The sequence below is a fragment of the Aptenodytes patagonicus genome, chromosome 5, assembly GCF_965638725.1.
Source record: "Aptenodytes patagonicus chromosome 5, bAptPat1.pri.cur, whole genome shotgun sequence".
Taxonomy (NCBI): domain Eukaryota; kingdom Metazoa; phylum Chordata; class Aves; order Sphenisciformes; family Spheniscidae; genus Aptenodytes; species Aptenodytes patagonicus.
This window is the reverse complement of record NC_134953.1, coordinates 31,812,501-31,830,039: the sequence shown is the minus strand read 5'-3', so window position 1 is coordinate 31,830,039 and position 17,539 is coordinate 31,812,501. Positions and strand designations below refer to the sequence as shown.

Sequence of the window (17,539 nt, the reverse complement as noted above, 5' to 3'; positions counted from 1 at the left end):
CAGTTTCTTCCATGGTCAAGGGCATCTATTTCATTATAAATGTAGTTCCGCCAAAACAAATATTATTTTTGAATCTTTCATTATCTTAGTCTCTGGAAATGGGCTAAACCAGCATGTGTTGGTATTAGATGCTGCAGAGCCAGCTGTCGTGCCTGGCTGCACAGTGTCTCAATGTCAGCAGTTCAAAGCACTGCGAGGCTGAAGGGGAGGAAACTTGATAGGTCAGAGGAACCCAATTCCAGGCAAAAAGCACATAGCTGTCTTGTGCGAGTGGTTTTTTTTTCTTTTCATATGTGCACACATATATAGAGATAGATACTTGGATGCCTGTGTTTTAATATATTTTCTTCAGCTCTGTGTTTCCATACTCTGCCGTGACCTCCACCCAGAAGAGGCTCCGGCTGCTGCCAGCCTGGACGGCGGGCACCGACCAGGATCCCTGTGCCAGGGCAGGGGGAACCCTCAGGGGCAGAGAGCAGCGCAAGGGCCAAACCCGAACCCAAACCCTGCGGTTTCTTGGGATTATTTTATATATATTTTTTTTAATGATTATTTTTGTTAATTGCTACTGATGCGAAAGCCGGTCCTGGTAATGGAGGAGCACTGCAACCCCAGCATCCCGGCCGGGCTGCCAACCGGGCTGCCATCGCCCCCCTCAACCCCAAACTCCCCCCGGAGCGGGGCGGGGGGGGACGGGCCCCGGGCCCCGGGCCCGGCCGGCGCCCCTTCCCCTGCGCCGGGGCGCCCTCTGTTGGGCAGCACGCGGGCAGCGCTGCCCGGCCCTGCCCGTCCCCTGCCCGGCCTGCCCGGCCCTGCCTGTCCCCTGCCCGGCCCTGCCCGTCCCTGCCCGTCCCTGCCCGTCCCCTGCCCGTCCTGCCCGTCCCCTGCCCGTCCCTGCCTGTCCCCTGCCCGTCCCTGCCTGGCCCTGCCCGTCCCTGCCTGGCCCCTGCCCGTCCCTGCCCGGCCGGCGCCCTCCGCCCCAGGCCCCCCCTGCCCTCCCCCCCCCCCCCCCCCCCGCAGAAACTCTGAGCCAGAACATGATTTTTCTAAAAAGTTGGGTGTTTGCCTCGGAAAGGTGTTACCGCCTCGAAAACCCGCGATCATGTTCACCCTACCTGCAAAAATAAAGATACATCCCTGAAAAAGCAAACACCTTAAGAAAAACAGCAAGGGATGTAAATGTGAGAAAGGTTAAAGTTTACATTTGCTGCCGTGTTCCTTTGTTGGTAGCATGTATTATAAAAAAAAATAAAATACACCCAAACTGTACATATTATAAGGCTATATTTTTATCTCGGGGTTCTGGTGACACGTACAAACCACTTGAGCTTTGCTTTCGTGGTTTATATTGCCACCAGAAACCCTTGATAAAAATACAGCTTTATATTGTACAGTTGGGTATAGTTTATTTTCGCCATATATCACATACTGTGTTTTATTTATAAACATACACAAAGACACTTGTACATGCAAAGCAGTTTTTTTATTGAAGTAATTCTGAGATATCAATAATGCTGTATTAACTAACGCATCGTAACACAATAATTTTTTGGTTAGCAATGGCCTTTCTAAAGAGACATCTATGAAAATATGATAAAACACATAAAAAAATCAGTATTTCCATGTTAGAATTTACGATTCCCATACTGAAAATTTCAGCTTCTGGTGGCTTGTACTTGCAGAGAACCCTGCTTAAACCATCTCAAAATTTAGCTGTAATATCTCTTGAATACTTGAATCCTTTCTACAGAGAGGCTACAGGAAATAAAGCTTCGCATAACAGAGAAATGCAAAAATCTAAAGGAAAAAAATCAAATTATAAAAGGAAACGTGCTGCTGATAAAGATGCAACTATGATGAGCTTTTCAGTATTTTGCCCAAGTTGCGCTAATCAAACTGCTATTTAAAATATACTTTTCATACACTTTGTCAGCAGCTTCTCTTCCACCTGCTTTTTGTTCCATTCACAAAGGCAAAAATTTTTATTCCCATCTCTCACAATCCAAAAAGAAAAGCCGGGAACAAGCAATTCAATAGCCACTTGCTTTTGAATGCATCTCAATGTGCTCCGTTAACTTCTGTTTATGTAAAACACCATTTCAGGCACCAAAGAGACGAGGGGAGTCCTCGGCAGGGGGCTGGCAGGGACAAGCGTGCCAGGCTGGGCAGGAGCGAGCACAGGCGCAGGCTTGGGCTCGCTGGCTGCCCCCTCGGCGAGCCAGATGCTTCCTTAGGGGGAGGCTTGCACCTCACATTTGCCATGTCCCTCCCACTCCCTTATCTGTGCTTTAATGGACATTAAAAATAGAACAAAACAGGACTGGAGATGGGAACAAAATCCATGCACAACAGGCCTGGACCGCTGTACTCATTCTGCTGTAAAATGTAAAAACAAGAAAGGGCAGACGAGCTGCATCCCTCAGGACACATCCCGCTTTTTTAATATAGTGGTGCCACCACACATTTCACTTCGGATGTTGCATTATATTTATATGTCACTCAAATATTTACCATTTTTCTGAATTCTGCTGGGTGCTCTGAGAGCTTGTTATAAGGCAAGTATCCGCGGTTGTATGTCTTGGCTGGTTAGCAGCCGTGGCTGAGCTGCATCAATATGCTAACTTCTCTTTCTGGAGCTTCTCGTGCGACAAAAGCCACTCTTTCATAAGGTTTCCTCCTCCGTAGTTGCCGGTCTGCCCGCTGCTGCAAATCACCCTGTGGCACGGTATTATAATCGGGATCTGCAAAACGCACAAAAATAAGGAAGGGAGCAAAGGGTGAGGCAAAGGGGAGCGGTGGCTGAGGAAGATGCCCATAAATCCACCGCTAAACCAGGAGTCGTCTGCCACTAGACTAGCAGGGACACAGATTGAAGTATCCACGTTAAGGACCACCCCGGCAGAGTCCCGGCCATGCCCAAGGACAGGGTAGCTGCAGCATCAAGGACGTGTTCCTGGCTGAGCTGCTACGATGCAGAAATGGCGCTGATCACGGACTGCTCTGCAACGGCCATGGGCTCTGAACACCAACCAATTCATAGGGAAAAATAAGTGTTGGGGGAAAGTTTAACACATAAAAATGATGTAAAGTCTTAAAAGGGTAAAACCTTTATATAAAATTCCACATATAGAAAGTTCTCTGCAAGAAGCAGATTCTCCTGCCTCGTGCCAGTCCCCTCCAGCAGCCGAGACCTCAGTGCCCAGGGTAGGTGACGAAGCCTCGCAGACCCAAAAAGCACATGAAGATAGCATGGAGGTACAGAACGACTATTAATCATCATCCCAGGATTAGAAGAGGCCGTATTTCTGGAAAAAAACCAGACCACTGAGAAGAGCACTTCCAGGAGCGAGCTTCCCGAGCCCCAGCTCCCTCGGCAGATCTCCTCCTCTTGCTATAACACCTCTACGTGCACTGCTGAAAAATTCTATATAAGAACAAGGCGCTATTTATTATTTAACAGCAAGTCAATCCAAAATGGGTTGTGAATTTTTAAAACCTACAACAGGAGAGATTTAATTCACACCTAACCAATTTAAGAACTTTTTTCCTCATGCCTTCTACTTTGTATCATTTATAGCCAAATGTCACGGATTCTGAAAAATCAATGCAAGAAGTTACATAATAGACTGATAATGTAGAGAAGTACATAAATGCCGTTTTTTTTATTTTTTATTACAGGTGATTATCATAGTTGAAGTACACACCATAAAAAATGCAATACATCATCTCTAATCACGCCATATGTGTTTTGGTAACTGCATACTAATTCGATTGCAATGATATAGCTGTGAAAACAATAACTTACTAAATAGTACGCTTTTCACAAATTTGGATATTTTAAGTGAAAAAGTATAATTTATTTATATATAGACACACAGACAAATTACATACTTTACACTGACTTATTTTAATCCCATTTAATAGTTATTTTAGTACAGTTTAAGCTGTGCTCATATTTGAGTCTGGGACACACTGGCCCCAAAGTAGCTGGACAGTTGCCGGCCAGACTTTTGTAAATTGTTTTTTGGGGGATTCTTTTGTTTTTATTAGGTAATTTCAATGGTTGAAATTTAAAATCTCGATCTCAGCCCACAGGCTATCACATTAAATGGGAATACACATAGGTTCTTATTGTTAATCAAGGTTTAATAAAAAATGCTTATAATAGCTGTTTTATTTGGAGTTGGCAATGCCACAAGTGAATTATGCATCCGTGACAACTCCAGTGAGTACCAATAAAATCTTTACTCTATACCATGCCATCCTGCGCTTGGTTTATGACTTCTTTAAAGAAGTTGTTTTTTGCAAGTGTTTTTCTGTTTTGGGATTTCTCCGTCTTTACAATCCACGTGCACAAGTTACTGCAGGCAGATTTTCTTGAGTGACAAAGCCAGAACAAGCCGTAATAAAACACACTAAAAAATCTCCAAGGTTAATTCGCAATTCTTCAAAAATATATACAGTAAATCAGCATATTTTGAAGCTAAGGCTATAAATCTTGCTACGGAGAGGGGCCAAAACCTCTTTCTGAGCCAGTTCCTTGCTGCCACTCAGACAGTGCAAAGACACTCGAACCGGGGGGGTTCATGTACTGGGGAATTTTGTCAGGGAGGTAAGTCGACACCTCCTCCTGCTATGTTGTACGAGAAGATGGAAGGTGTGCCCAAGTGGGTAAAAAAAAGGACTTTATTTTCAGGCGGCGTGAGCTGGCACGCCGTGCGGGGTCTTGGATGTCCCTGGGTAAGTGCAGGACCAGTTCACAAACACAGGGATGCGCGGCTGAGCCTCTTACCATCAAGCAAGAAGAAGAGGGTATGAAATAAATGTAGCTTTTTCCATGCCTGAAATAAAGAATTTCATACTGAGTTTATCCTAACACATGCAAGCGCCCGTACGTCACCCTCCATAGTGTCAGATGTAAAAGAAAATGCGGTACAAAGGCTGTATCAGCACTGTAATTTAAAAATATTGAATATTGCTTCAGTTTGGCTTAATTGTGGTGACAACTTTCAGACTACTAAAATAATTAAACCTGCTAAAATTTATTAGGGCCCTAAGGACATTTTAGAGGGAGCACTACCCTAGTCTGGAGCTTTAATGCCTCAGCTACATTTAATGTAATTTTTATCAATAACCAAGCAGCTCATAATATTATAGCTCCGCTGAAATCTTCATGCTGTGAAATCTAATTCATCTAATACATGAATCCATCACTTACACAGACCCTACCTCAAATGCTATAAAACTTCCAAACCCATAGATTTGTCTCCAACAAAAATAACATGAAGGGGCCCTCGGATCAATAATGGAGTCCCTCTGATTTGGGCACCAGCTGAATATTTTCTCCAACTTTGCTTTTGTTCTTCTGGGTAGAGGCCCACAAGGGAAAGAGCTTGTTTTCACTCGCAGCCTCATCAATACCTAAATCCTGGTGAACAAGTGACACTGAGAAGCTGTAATCAATAGCTCCCTGTGCGTTTTTTCTTCTGGTCAAATGGTTCAGCACTACTGACAGCCCTGACACTCAGAACATGATGCTAAATCTTTATCAACAGCCATCTGGGTGACTGGCAGAACAAGACTTGGGCGGTCATTAACGCTCGTGGCAATCTGTGAATAAACTAACTCCTCAATAATGCGTTTGTTTAGAAAAAAGGTGGGGAAAAAAACTCCCTGCACAAGGTATCGATCGCCTTTGAATTGCATTTAGCAAATTCCGCCTGAGGATGGAGCCGAGCGGTGCTCCGCCGCTGCGCTCCACTCGTTAAGAGTTTTCAATTTGAGGCAACGGAAACCTGACCGTCCCATTATACTGCTGATGGGCTGGAGACCTCCAGAAACTGCCAAACTGTCAAAACCAGATCAGCCAGGCCGTAATGGAAACAGCTGAAATATCAAGTTATAACATACAACAAGAATCACACTCAGCAAAAAATAATCTTTCAGTTTGCTCATGTCCTATTGCTTTTTCTCCCCTTCTTCCCCAACAGAAACAAATACCGTAATGTGACCCAGCATGGGTCCCGGGTTATTGCCAGCCACCGAAGGAATTAATGCACAAGTAGTTTTATGTGTCCGTTCAAATCCATACTTCACAATCTTCTCATAAATGCACGATTACTCCTTCCAATCTCCAATGTTTAAAACATTTTGGCTGAATAACATCCTTGACTTAGGATAGATCGATATTAGCATGAAGTTGTACACTTAGCTGGGCTTTAGCCTAAACAATAACACAATCGGAGAGAATATAAAAGCCAACGTATGCAGCTATGACTGCCGTTAACAGACCGCTGAAGACGTCTTATTTAAGGCACAGAACAGTCATTTAGGATGGCCTTGGACTAATCAGCCCAACATTCGCCATTTCCCATGAGTCTCTGTGATTTCTTTTTGATCCTCCTATGCTAGTCTAATGAGATTTTTAATTGAACTTTATGGGTTCCCTTTGAGGACCACAGACCTTGCAATCAATGTGAACCGCAGTAAACTATTTGAAGTTTGTCTGGCAAAAGGTGAGTCATTCCCACCATGTCCTTGGCATAAACTGAGGCAAAGATGTCGCATCTTTCAGCTGCTGCTGGCACCTATTCCACCTTCTCATAAAGTTGAAGGTCATCGTATGAATTATGTGAAGCAACCCAACTACAAAGGGAAACCTGTGGAATGCACACTACCACAATTAAAGACCAACCCCTGATTTGTAGAAGGGAAAAATGTTCTGGTATTTTGTAGAAAAAGGTGAGATACGCAATTTTATGAACACATTTGAGTAACAAAGCAATGCCAGGCTCGGGTTTATTTCAAACGCTCATTTTTACTGTTATTACTGTCCTCATTAAATCATGTTTATGATTGAGTCATCGTGTCTGTAATTTAGTCCTTTAATCATAGGAAGCATCTGAAGGTGCAAACATATTATGATTTTGCTATTTTCCATAGCTTCTGCAGCAATCATTAATAGAAGCATTCACTTTTATTTCACATTCGCAATAAAAGCATTCACTAGTTTCAACTTCTCTCCTGTGAACAAAAATCACTAATCTGCTGCTTAACAAAACATCACATTTCTGCAACAATTTCAAAGCAATTGCTCCTCAAAACCAGTACTTATATCCTAAAGCTCGGGTTGCAGGTGTAGCAGTTGTTAACACCACAGCTCTTTGCATTCTGCGCTGATATGTTAATGATGCTGCAGTTCAGATGACGTGTTCAGTTTAATGAACTGTTTAGTCAGATTCAAAGCTCGATATCTCATCTGATAAACAGACTGCAAGTGTGTTTATACACATACAATGTTCATGGGTATCCTACAATTCTGTGCAGGTAGTAGTACACTACCATAGAAACTCACATAATGTCTAATGGGTTTAAGCTTCTAAGCTCAATAAAGAAGTACACCCTGATATTTTAAGCGTGTATCAGATTTTCCTAGGAAACCGTTCATATAAGCAGTATAAAGCTACATTTCGTCCATACACTGTATTGTACTTGACAATACAAACTATTTTAATATGATGGAGTGCTTTCCAATATAATATGGTGTACATTAAGATAAGGCAATACAATGCAAACCTACAGGAAGCAGTTCTCAAAGAATAACAATATAGTGTTGTGCAAAAGGATATGTAACTGCTATCGCCTAGAAATGTACCCAGCTTTGCCCTCAGGCTGCAGTGGAGCAGCAGCATCCAAAGTAGCGGTAACAGCAGGTTGTGGTGTGAAAATTCCTGCTTTTTCCCCTGTGAGGAAGGATGAAAATAGTTCTGAAAATATACAGCAAAGCTACTGCAATTTTTTTAAAATGGGGTCCTATCTTATTATTGTTATTTCCCATCCCATACTACAGCTGCAGTGTTTTCTGTCCCCAGCAGAAATTTTTAAAGTATATTATAGAAAATAATGTATGGCTTTAGGGAAAAAGTTATATTAATATAATACCACCCCAATATTTCATAATAGAAAGCTGATGATAAAAAAAAAAATCAGTGCTGTAATGAGAGCCCTGCCCATTCCAAAACACATTTTTATCACTACACATCTCCTGTAGTTAGTCTGTAATTTCATGCATATTCCACATGCAAACACATAGTCCTTTTGTACTTTAATGGGAGCACCTATTCACTATGTTTCTCGTATTTCCCATACAAATCTTTACATGGTCCTCCAGGCCTATGAGCCATAATACGCAGGTTGACTATGCATAATATGCAGGTTGATTTTATGAATGAGGTGAAATATAAAGATAATATGTGGCACTGCAAAAAACCCTCACCTTTATTATTTCTATATGTAAAGCCACCAGCTCTTGTGAAAACAGATTTTCTAACCCATTTTGCAACTACACATTGCAGTCTTGTACGTACCTTATTAAAGAAAACACTGAGGACTGAATGTAAAAACAACACAGGAGGTCAAAGATGATGGCAGGTATAATGCTGGAGAAAAGGATAGGAATTCGGGTATGGAAAGACATGTTGCTCAGGGCAAGTGGTAATGAGGGAAAATATCTTGAAGAATGGCCAAAAAGGCCGCAATGATATTAATAGAAATCAAAGTTTTTTATTTTTTTAAAGGCAAGTAGCAAGGGAATGAATGCGTAAAGACAGATATAGTGGCGTTCTCTTTACCAGGTTTTCCTTTCCTTTGCACAGGAACCCGTCAGCTGCAGGCTGCAGCACCAGTCCCATGCCAATCAGTGTGATTCAGGTGCATAAATATATCTGGAAATCTAAACCTGGACAACTAAAAGGGAAAGATAATTACCGGGAAGACAGACAAAGAGGCCAAGTACAACATACTGTTTTTCCAAAATCCACGGGACTAACCTAGAACGCTACTCCCTCCAGTTGGTTCAAATTCAGGCAACTCACCTATATCTAATGGAGAAATGCCATTCACAGCTGGTTTGGAGTGCATGGGGAAAAAAACATACTGACAATTAGGGATTTGATTCAAACGTGTACCTACATGATTTAAAATCCCTCCTCTTCCACATTTTCAGAAACATATCCATGCCAGAGAGGATGGACTGCTGTTAACACAACCAAAGCTACTCACACCCTGTCAAAATGAGGTCCGTGTCAGGGGATAAAAGACTTCCCTCACCTAAGAAAATATAAGAAAGTTTGAGAACAACAAAATGTGTAGAGGCTGATGAATGAAAAGAAGCGCAATGTTTCTATTTCAAATCTAACGCCATAAATGATAGGGAATAAATCACATTAAACTGGGATGTGCATTATTGCTGATTAAGAACACTTACTGACCTTATTACTCATGGTAGACCAGTTTTCATAGCAGATAAATTTAATCTAATGACATTTAGCCTGCAAAGCTCTCTAAATCCACCATCTTCCATCAACTTTAGTTAAAAGTTGACGTGAACTTACAGGATTGCTCCTCATCGCTCCTCCCACTGCTCTCGCCGCTCTGCTGTTGCCTGCAAGGTCTGCTAATTGCTTGTAGGAAACGGCCTCTCCAAACTTCACGTCTCTCAACAGGGTCCACAACACTTGTCTGGTGAATGAATCTGCAAAGAAGACGAAGCGAGAACTGTTCGTATGCATGGCTGAAAAAACCAAGATGAAATATTGAAAAAACCCAATGCAAAGCAGAGTCTCAATAGCAGCTTTCTAATTTAAATTTAAACAGCCCCGATGCACTGTCCTGTTATTGTATCCTATATTACTACATTTAAATACATGATTATTAGAAAGGGCACTTCAAGTAACCGATCACTATAAAAAAGGATTTAAGGCTTTGATTTTCCTATATTTTTAATTTGCTTCAAGTACAATTATCCTGTTAACTCATACAATGTGTTTTTTCCATTAAATTGGCAGAGTATAAATTAGCATAGAGTCAAATTAAAAAGGGAAGAAATAACCGGCTCTACCTATTTTACAAAGCCCTCGCATCTCCAGCTAATTTCCAACTTCAGCTGGGACACGCGGCAGAAGAAGCCCTAGAGCCAGCGGACTCGGTATTATCCTGGCTGACTGCATTTTATAGTCGAGACCCCCAAGCTACTGCTCAGCATTGCAGACATTACAAAATGTAAGGACTAGCTGTGACCTTGAATGTACGGCACATCCTTAATGATACAGGGCTCTGAAAAAAAATAATGTATCTATATCTTCCATTATTTTAATTTTAATTCACCAGCAAATTGCTTCTAAGTGTTCCAATTGCTGAAATAATGAATAAGCAAATGCATTAGGACCAGCTTTCTTCTGCATCTCAGGGTTTTACCTTCCCAACCCAGGATTATTTTACAAAAGGAAAACTGATAGCCGTGTTTGGATTTTAGTTGGGTTGAACACCTATCGCTCTTCCAAGGCACCTGTAAAAGCTTTGAAGATCTAACTAGTGAATAACTTACTGAGAGGAGCGAGCTGGCGAATAAAAAAAAAAGAAAAAAGAAAAAAAAAAAGGAAAAGAGACCCCTTCCCCCAGCTGAGAGCTTCGGTCTCCTGCTTTGGCAAAGAAACAAACTGATTAAAAACATTTTCTTTCTTTAGTTGTCAAAAAAGACATTGATTATGTTACATAGGAACATAGCGAAATGTGATTTTGTTCTTAAAGGAAACCCATACACCATTATGTGTGTGTTAAATAATAAAAATCACTTCTTAACTGAAGGGAATGATAATCACTTCATTGAAAAAATCTGTTTAGTCTTTATTATAACATTAAGCAAATTAAACATCAGCATAATCCAGGTGATACGAGAAAAGGGTCATCAAAGAAATTAACTTTGTTGTTCATTAATTTACATGGATTAGTAGAGGGCAAAGAGATAGCAAATCTGCTCTAGTTTTTATGATATAATTTCAAACTGTACACCATTTGTGGCAGTAGGGTGACTTTGGGGTTAATCAGACTGATTTGTCCTTTTAATTGCTTTCTATTCAAAGAAAATTCATTAGATAATGTTCTCTTCAAAATTCATGAATCAATTTAACTGAAGAAACCACATTAACAGCTTTGGGTTCATTAGCACAAGCAGTTGTGTTACTAGCTGATTGCTAGGAGGGTTTCCTTAGGCAAACAGATTTTGTTTACTGTGATTTCTTCAGAAAGGTTTATTTCAAATCAAATTGTTACTTATTACTTTTTTAACTTTCTTTTTTAAGCCAGCAAGATTAGTGTTAACCTTGCCTACTCAGGGGTCTCGGGGAATTATTGCCTGATGTCATCTTTTAAATCAATGAAACGCAGTGACTGTACGTTGCTGGGGCCCGAGTCCAAAAAATCCCCTTTTTTGCCCTCAGTTTTGGCAGGGGAGGAGGTGGGCTGGGACGTGATGGACCCATAACTTTCTGAAACCTTTAGGAATAAGAGGAGAAGTGGGTGCAGCCTGCACTGGAGCACCGAGCGGTCGTGGGAGGATGGGGCAGCTCCAGAGCTCCCCACAGCAATAGCACCACTGTGCCAAGCGATGCCCAAATTATTGAGTACCTTTTAACATGCTAAAAGAGGGTCAGAGATTATCATCTTCTGCCAAGCAGGGGCAGAGATTATCCTCTTTCCAGAGCCACTGTACATTTTTCATGGGAGAATATATACTGTTTCTGCACCCACATAAAACACTGGAAGTTATAGTTCAAAAGAATGAAATATTTAGCAATCATGCACATCATTTTATAAATGTATCTGAAAACTCAATTTCATCCTGTAGGGAGCAAATGCATTAATTAGTTTAAGCAGCTCTAAGAGACAGTGCCAAATACTGTTATTAAACTGTCTGCAAGTGTGAGTGCCTGTAAGCATAACCTGCCCAAATTAGATGGCTGAACTTTCACCAATTTTCAGTGTGTGCCAACATTTTATGCTGTTAAATATCATTATAAAGTGCTGTAAAATACGCACATAAAAATTAACACACACAAATTCTCTCGTTACATGAAAACACTTCATACCTCCGCGAGCTGAGGATGCCTGCGCCATCCTGGAAAGGCAGATGCCAGCAGAGCAACGGCTGAACTGAACCACATCATATGAATGTGAATATCAGAGGTTTTCTCCTTCCTCTGCACCCACCTACAGCGTGCACTGCACTGCTGTCAGCAAAAATACGCCCTCCAGGTGCCAGGCTCTGGACTGCCCTCTTGCCAAGGAACACGTGTTATGGCCAACACAGAGCAACTAGTGTTGCTAGATGCTATTTCTAATTTAAGTGATCAATAATTTGTCAGATTTTACATGAAAATGCACACTTCACCAGTTCCCACTGGGAGCTGGAGCTGCACCAGGAAGGTGGGGGTGAAGGTGAACTGAAGGATAAGGAAGGGAGAGACCTGTGACTGAATTGGGTTTCCAAGTCTCCACAGCCCTAAGGACCTGTTCCCACCTCCAGCTGCTGTGTCCATGGCACCCAGGGACCACAAAGGTAGTTGGGAAGGTTTCATACAATCATAGAATAGTTTGGGTCAGAAGGGACCTCTGAAGGTCGTCTAGTCCAACCCCCCTGCCCTGGGCAGGGACATCTTCAACTAGATCAGGTTGCTCAGAGCCCCATCCAACCTGACCTGGAATGTTTCCAGGGATGGGGCATCCACCACCTCTCTGGGCAACCTGTGCCAGTGTTTCACCACCCTCAGCGTAAAAAATTTCTTCCTTATATCTAGCCTGAATCTACCTGCTTTTAGTTTAAAACCATTCCCCCTTGTCCTGTCGCAACAGGCCCTACTAAAAAGTCTGTCCCCATCTTTCTTTATAAGCCCCCTTTAAGTACTGAAAGGCTGCAATAAGGTCTCCCCGGAGCCTTCTCTTCTCCAGGCTGAACAACCCCTGTTTAATGACAGGCGATGGGAGAATGACTTCTTGGATGTTTTCCTCCTACAGACATCACTGTTGCACTACTCACTGGTCAAAAACATCGTAATTGCACCTTACTATCAGCCCTGCTAATTGTGTGGTAAATTGGCAAAGCAATGCACCATTCCACCACGAGTGGATGTGCCGGGACTGATCTGAAATTAGTATTTACAGATAAGTTACATGCCCCTAAAAAGGGGGACTTAGCCTGAACTTGCTGTTGATGCCTAAATGCTTCAGAGGTCACTCGTGACAGCCCGCTAGACTTTAATTCTCCATATAAACACATTACGTCCATGGGGATAACAGAGTGAAAATCAAGTTTACTTTAACACCAGCCGTATCATAACTTTTAACAGTGTAATTGAAGGTGGCAATTAGTACAAAGAAGTGAAGTCATATGCTACTATCTAACAAAGTGCTGCCACAGCATTTATCGTGTTAGTAAGGGGCTCAGCCCCCAGGGCAGGCAGGATGGATGCTACCAGCAGCACAGGGGGGAAAAAGCAGAGTTACCAGTGTCAGTCCCTTCCTGCCCCCTCTGCACCTCCTTGCATAGTTCTTGGTGCAAGAGAGGTTCATAAGATACACAGTCTGATTTTACATCCTTTTTAATCCCTTTGATTAAGAGGGATTAAAGACAGACCATTTTTTTCCTTCTCCTCAACACTGATTGCTGGGAATGTTAGTTTTTCTGTTGTTTGGTTGTGGGGTTTTTTTTTCCCCCAAGGGTTTTTGCAAATGCAAAGAAACAGTTATAAATACTCACCCCTTCTCACCATCTTTTTCGCAGCCTGTCTGGGGTACTACATAGGCAACTTTTTTGTTTGTTTTTACGCTTATCAGTTTTCACCGTTATTACTATTGGCAAAATATCAAGCACAATACTTCAAAAATACTCCAATTTGTCCACAAAACAGCAGCATGAGCTTCCACCTAATCCAGAAAAACTAACTTGACTCTTGGACCTTGGAAGAACAGACTCATATTCCGAAGAACTGAAGAATAAACTGAAGAACTTTTACTGACAACAGGCAACTACATAAACAGTTAATGCAAGCAAGAGTGCTAATTTTTAGCAATTTTGAACCTCCTTCACTATTAAATAGGCAGTTTAAGCCATATTAAGCATGTCACCTAAGCAGCAATCTGAATACTGACAATCACTGCTACCCTACCCTAGACTGAAATAGCAAGCGGTATGTGAAAGAGATAAATGCTTGTCTAAGTCTCTTAACTGTTTAATTATATTTTGCTCTTGTTATGAGGGAGATCAAGAAATGCTTTTCTTCCCTTTACAATAGCTGCAAGTCCCTGACCATTGGTACTCTATGGTAAAAAATGCAATTATTAGTTGCTATTAAAGGATTACTGGGAATATAGATTAGACAGTATGGTGATACCATATCCCATAAAAGAGTCCAAACATCTCACTGCAACAGAGACAAAGGATTGCTTAAAATCAGGGGTGCTGCAACCATCTGGCAAAAATCATTCAGAAAAGTCTATGAACTTTTATTGTTGCTGTCTGCATGCGTGATATTGGTATATTATAGAGACAGAATGTGCCTAACTGAAAATAATGAAGTTAAACTTTACCTTTATGATTGCTTAAATAGTTGAACCAAAGCAAAGATCTTGGCCATTTTGAATGACGAAGTTTTATGAATGAAGATGCAAAAATAATCTAATTATTTTAGAGTATGTTACTGACTTTATATAAACCATCATCAACTTTATAGTAAAAAAATGTATTTATAAAAATGAAAGTGGCAAAAGTTCCAACAAAATCATATTTCATATTAACAGGTAAATAATGGAGGGATTAGACAAGTATTTACCTGAATTCCACCTCTAGCTAGTCCAAGATCTGCGAGAGCACCTCTGTGCCTGTTATTTTGGATATAGAGTTAGACAAAAATTCCTCAGCTAAAAACATAGTAATTCCATTTACAAGACACAGATCTAAAGGAAATCCCCTGCCTCAAAAGCATCAGTCTAAAAATGTTTTTTTTAACATTTTTGTCAAAAACTTCCTTGCAGAATAAAATTCACACGCTCATCAGGTCTGCTATTAAGCACAGACATACAGCACCCTGTGCATTTACTTCTCCTCCTAATGTTCATCTTCTGAGCTTGTACTAGTAGTTCGCTCAAGGTTCCTACTATACCTTTGCCCAGCCTTGGCTCCAGCTGAGGTCTCTTCCCACCACTCCAAAACAAACAAGCGTTTGTATGTGATAACTACCACATTGTTCCTTTCTCACCATCACTCTACAACTGCATGGTTCAGACGACTCATGCAACAGTTTCCCATGCTCTGTCCTATTTATGATTGCATTTAATTAGCTAAATTAATGTTTATGCCTGAAACATATCACTTTCATATCATCCAGATCTGACCCCATGGTACTGCCAGCCGAGTTGGACCTCAGTTGATTCCCCACCTCGTAAGAGGTGGGTGCTCAGTGCCACCCTCTGCAGGGCAGAGCCACCGGACTGTCACGGACAGCACACCTCGACTGTAGACCTATCACACTTTTAAATGTTTTTATTTATTTACTTTATTATTTCTCACCAGCGTGCCCCTATACCATGGATCATAACAATGAAGTTGTGTTTCTAGTGCATATTGCAGTGGCACAACTAAAGGAGTGGTAATTCTTCAAAACACTGCATTTTTTCCCAGTAGAGAAAACATTCTACATTCATTCTACATTTATCTGTAGATAAATTAAGGTCAACTGCAGTGCATTTTGACTACAGAACTAGCAACCATTCAAGCAGATGTCATTAAGCGTTCAAAAATTCAAAAACCCAAAACAACCCAGAATGTAGCACTGACAACAGTTGAAGTTAACTGCCCCCTCCATTGTAGCATCTTTGGTGAACATAACTTCTTGCAGCAGACCCTGCTGTGCCCATTTCTGACCCAGCGCAAGCCCTGCACCTTCTCTTCTACTCATTTCTGAATACTGCTCTGCAGATACAGTTGCATGAGTAAATACTTAATGAAATTCAAAACATCAGTTCATAAATATTAGGCAGTCCATATTAAAACCATTAGAGTACACTAGAGCATTTGATAATGTGGCTCAGGTGTTATCTTGTGCTCTCCCACAGGTCACGATGTTCCCCTTTCTGAGCAGTACAGAAATGTGGGCTAGGGGAATGCTTTTATAACGCTTTTATGTATTGCCTATGCATGTATGTGTTTGCAGTATGTAATATAATAAAATATAAACACAACTATAATTTATAAACATACTATGTATCTGTATCACTTAAGTGAAAAATGTACCAATATGCTTTCTTTTAATATAGAGAATGTTCAGGGTGGCTCGCATTAAGTGGCCGAGCTATGTTAAAACCCAATTAATGGGAGCTGTTTCTGATCTGTAGTTTAACACAGTTTTAAATGCAGTTCCCTTCAGACTGCTGAAGGGGTTGTGGGGCCAAATTCTATCCTTAGAAGCAAGTAACTCTCCCTGGACCTCATCCAGCAGTATTTCTGCAGGTTAAACTCCCTGGAAGTCAGTGGGTGTTTTACTCGAGCGGTAACTGATATTCTGACCCATTTTTTGTGCAGTAGCCTTAATAGCAGTTTGCTATGCACTTGCAAGAGCAGACTATAATTTTAGAGCTGATGGAAATGAGGAGATGAGTCCGATGCTCAGCACCAGCCCTTTACATCCCGTCTGTGGCATGTTGCAAACTTCCCCGGATTCCCACTTCCAAATTCAAACCCAAGCAAGGTTTTATGCAAACTAACGACTCCTTAAACATTAGCAACTTCATCTAAGTTAAATATTCATACCGGACTTTGAATGCCACGACATCCCTGAACAGGCTGGGGCTGGGTTTTGGAGTCCATGGACCAGTAAGATGGAGGAAATTGCAAAGCACTTGACAACTCCCTCTTGGGCTACAGCACAGACCATGTCATTGCACAGCATCCCCTGCCAGGTGATTTGTGCAGCTGTTTGCAGCAGCAGTACAGTTAAATGAAGAAGCCACCTGATTATCCTCTGAGCTGTAGGTAATACACCAAGCTGCAATTGCTACAGGAGAGGAGAACAAATGCTTTGGATGAAGAGACAGAGAAAATATCAGTCTCTTCCTAGCCAACAAAACATGGCAGGCAAGTCTTACATTGCAGAGGGGATGGAGGTAAGCATAAAAACAATTTATTTTTCTCTGACACCAGTTCTATGCCGATTCCTGAGAATCCATCCCATTTTCCTGCATTAAGATTTCCCTACCACACCTGTACTCGGTGAGCTGGAGAGCCTCCTCCTCCTCCTCCTCAGTATTACCTCCTTGTGTTTCCTTTTTTCCCTACCACTACCCCAGTTGCAGCTGGGCCCAACAATGCTAAATCAGAGTATAAACAGAAGTGTCTTTATTTAACTACTGTTTCCAACCTGTAATGATCTGCTCGACGGGCAGTGGAGGGGAAGGGCGGGGTCCATCCCCCTCCTGTGACACAGCAGGTATCTCTGCACGTCTTAGCCTCTTGTAAGTCCCCATGGGTGGAAAATCCCAAGCTCCCTCTTGAACTTTACTCTCCTGTTTTGATCAACCAAGTTGTGTCACTGTGAATTATTGAATTAGGAAGTTCAGAGGAACAAACCCCTCACTGCACGTGTAAATGATGCACGGCCTCCTAATCACAGCGTCTTGGTGTGCTGGAGCCCAGCGCTCACCCCTGCCACTC

At 41.7% G+C, this 17,539-nt stretch overlaps 1 protein-coding gene across 2 annotated transcripts in view; it reads right to left on the bottom strand.

Moving 5' to 3' along the window:
- Positions 1-1,465: 1,465 nt before the first annotated feature.
- The window catches only part of MGMT (O-6-methylguanine-DNA methyltransferase), a 173,584-nt gene continuing 157,510 nt past the window's right edge, over positions 1,466-17,539 (bottom strand). For both annotated transcript variants that reach the window (XM_076339231.1, XM_076339230.1), the window contains exons 5-6: positions 9,393-9,532; positions 1,466-2,741 (exon numbers count right to left, since the gene is read on the bottom strand). In XM_076339231.1, coding sequence (XP_076195346.1) covers positions 2,610-2,741; positions 9,393-9,532 — 272 coding nt within the window. In that variant the 3' untranslated portion in view covers positions 1,466-2,609. The remainder of the gene's footprint in view (positions 2,742-9,392; positions 9,533-17,539) is intronic.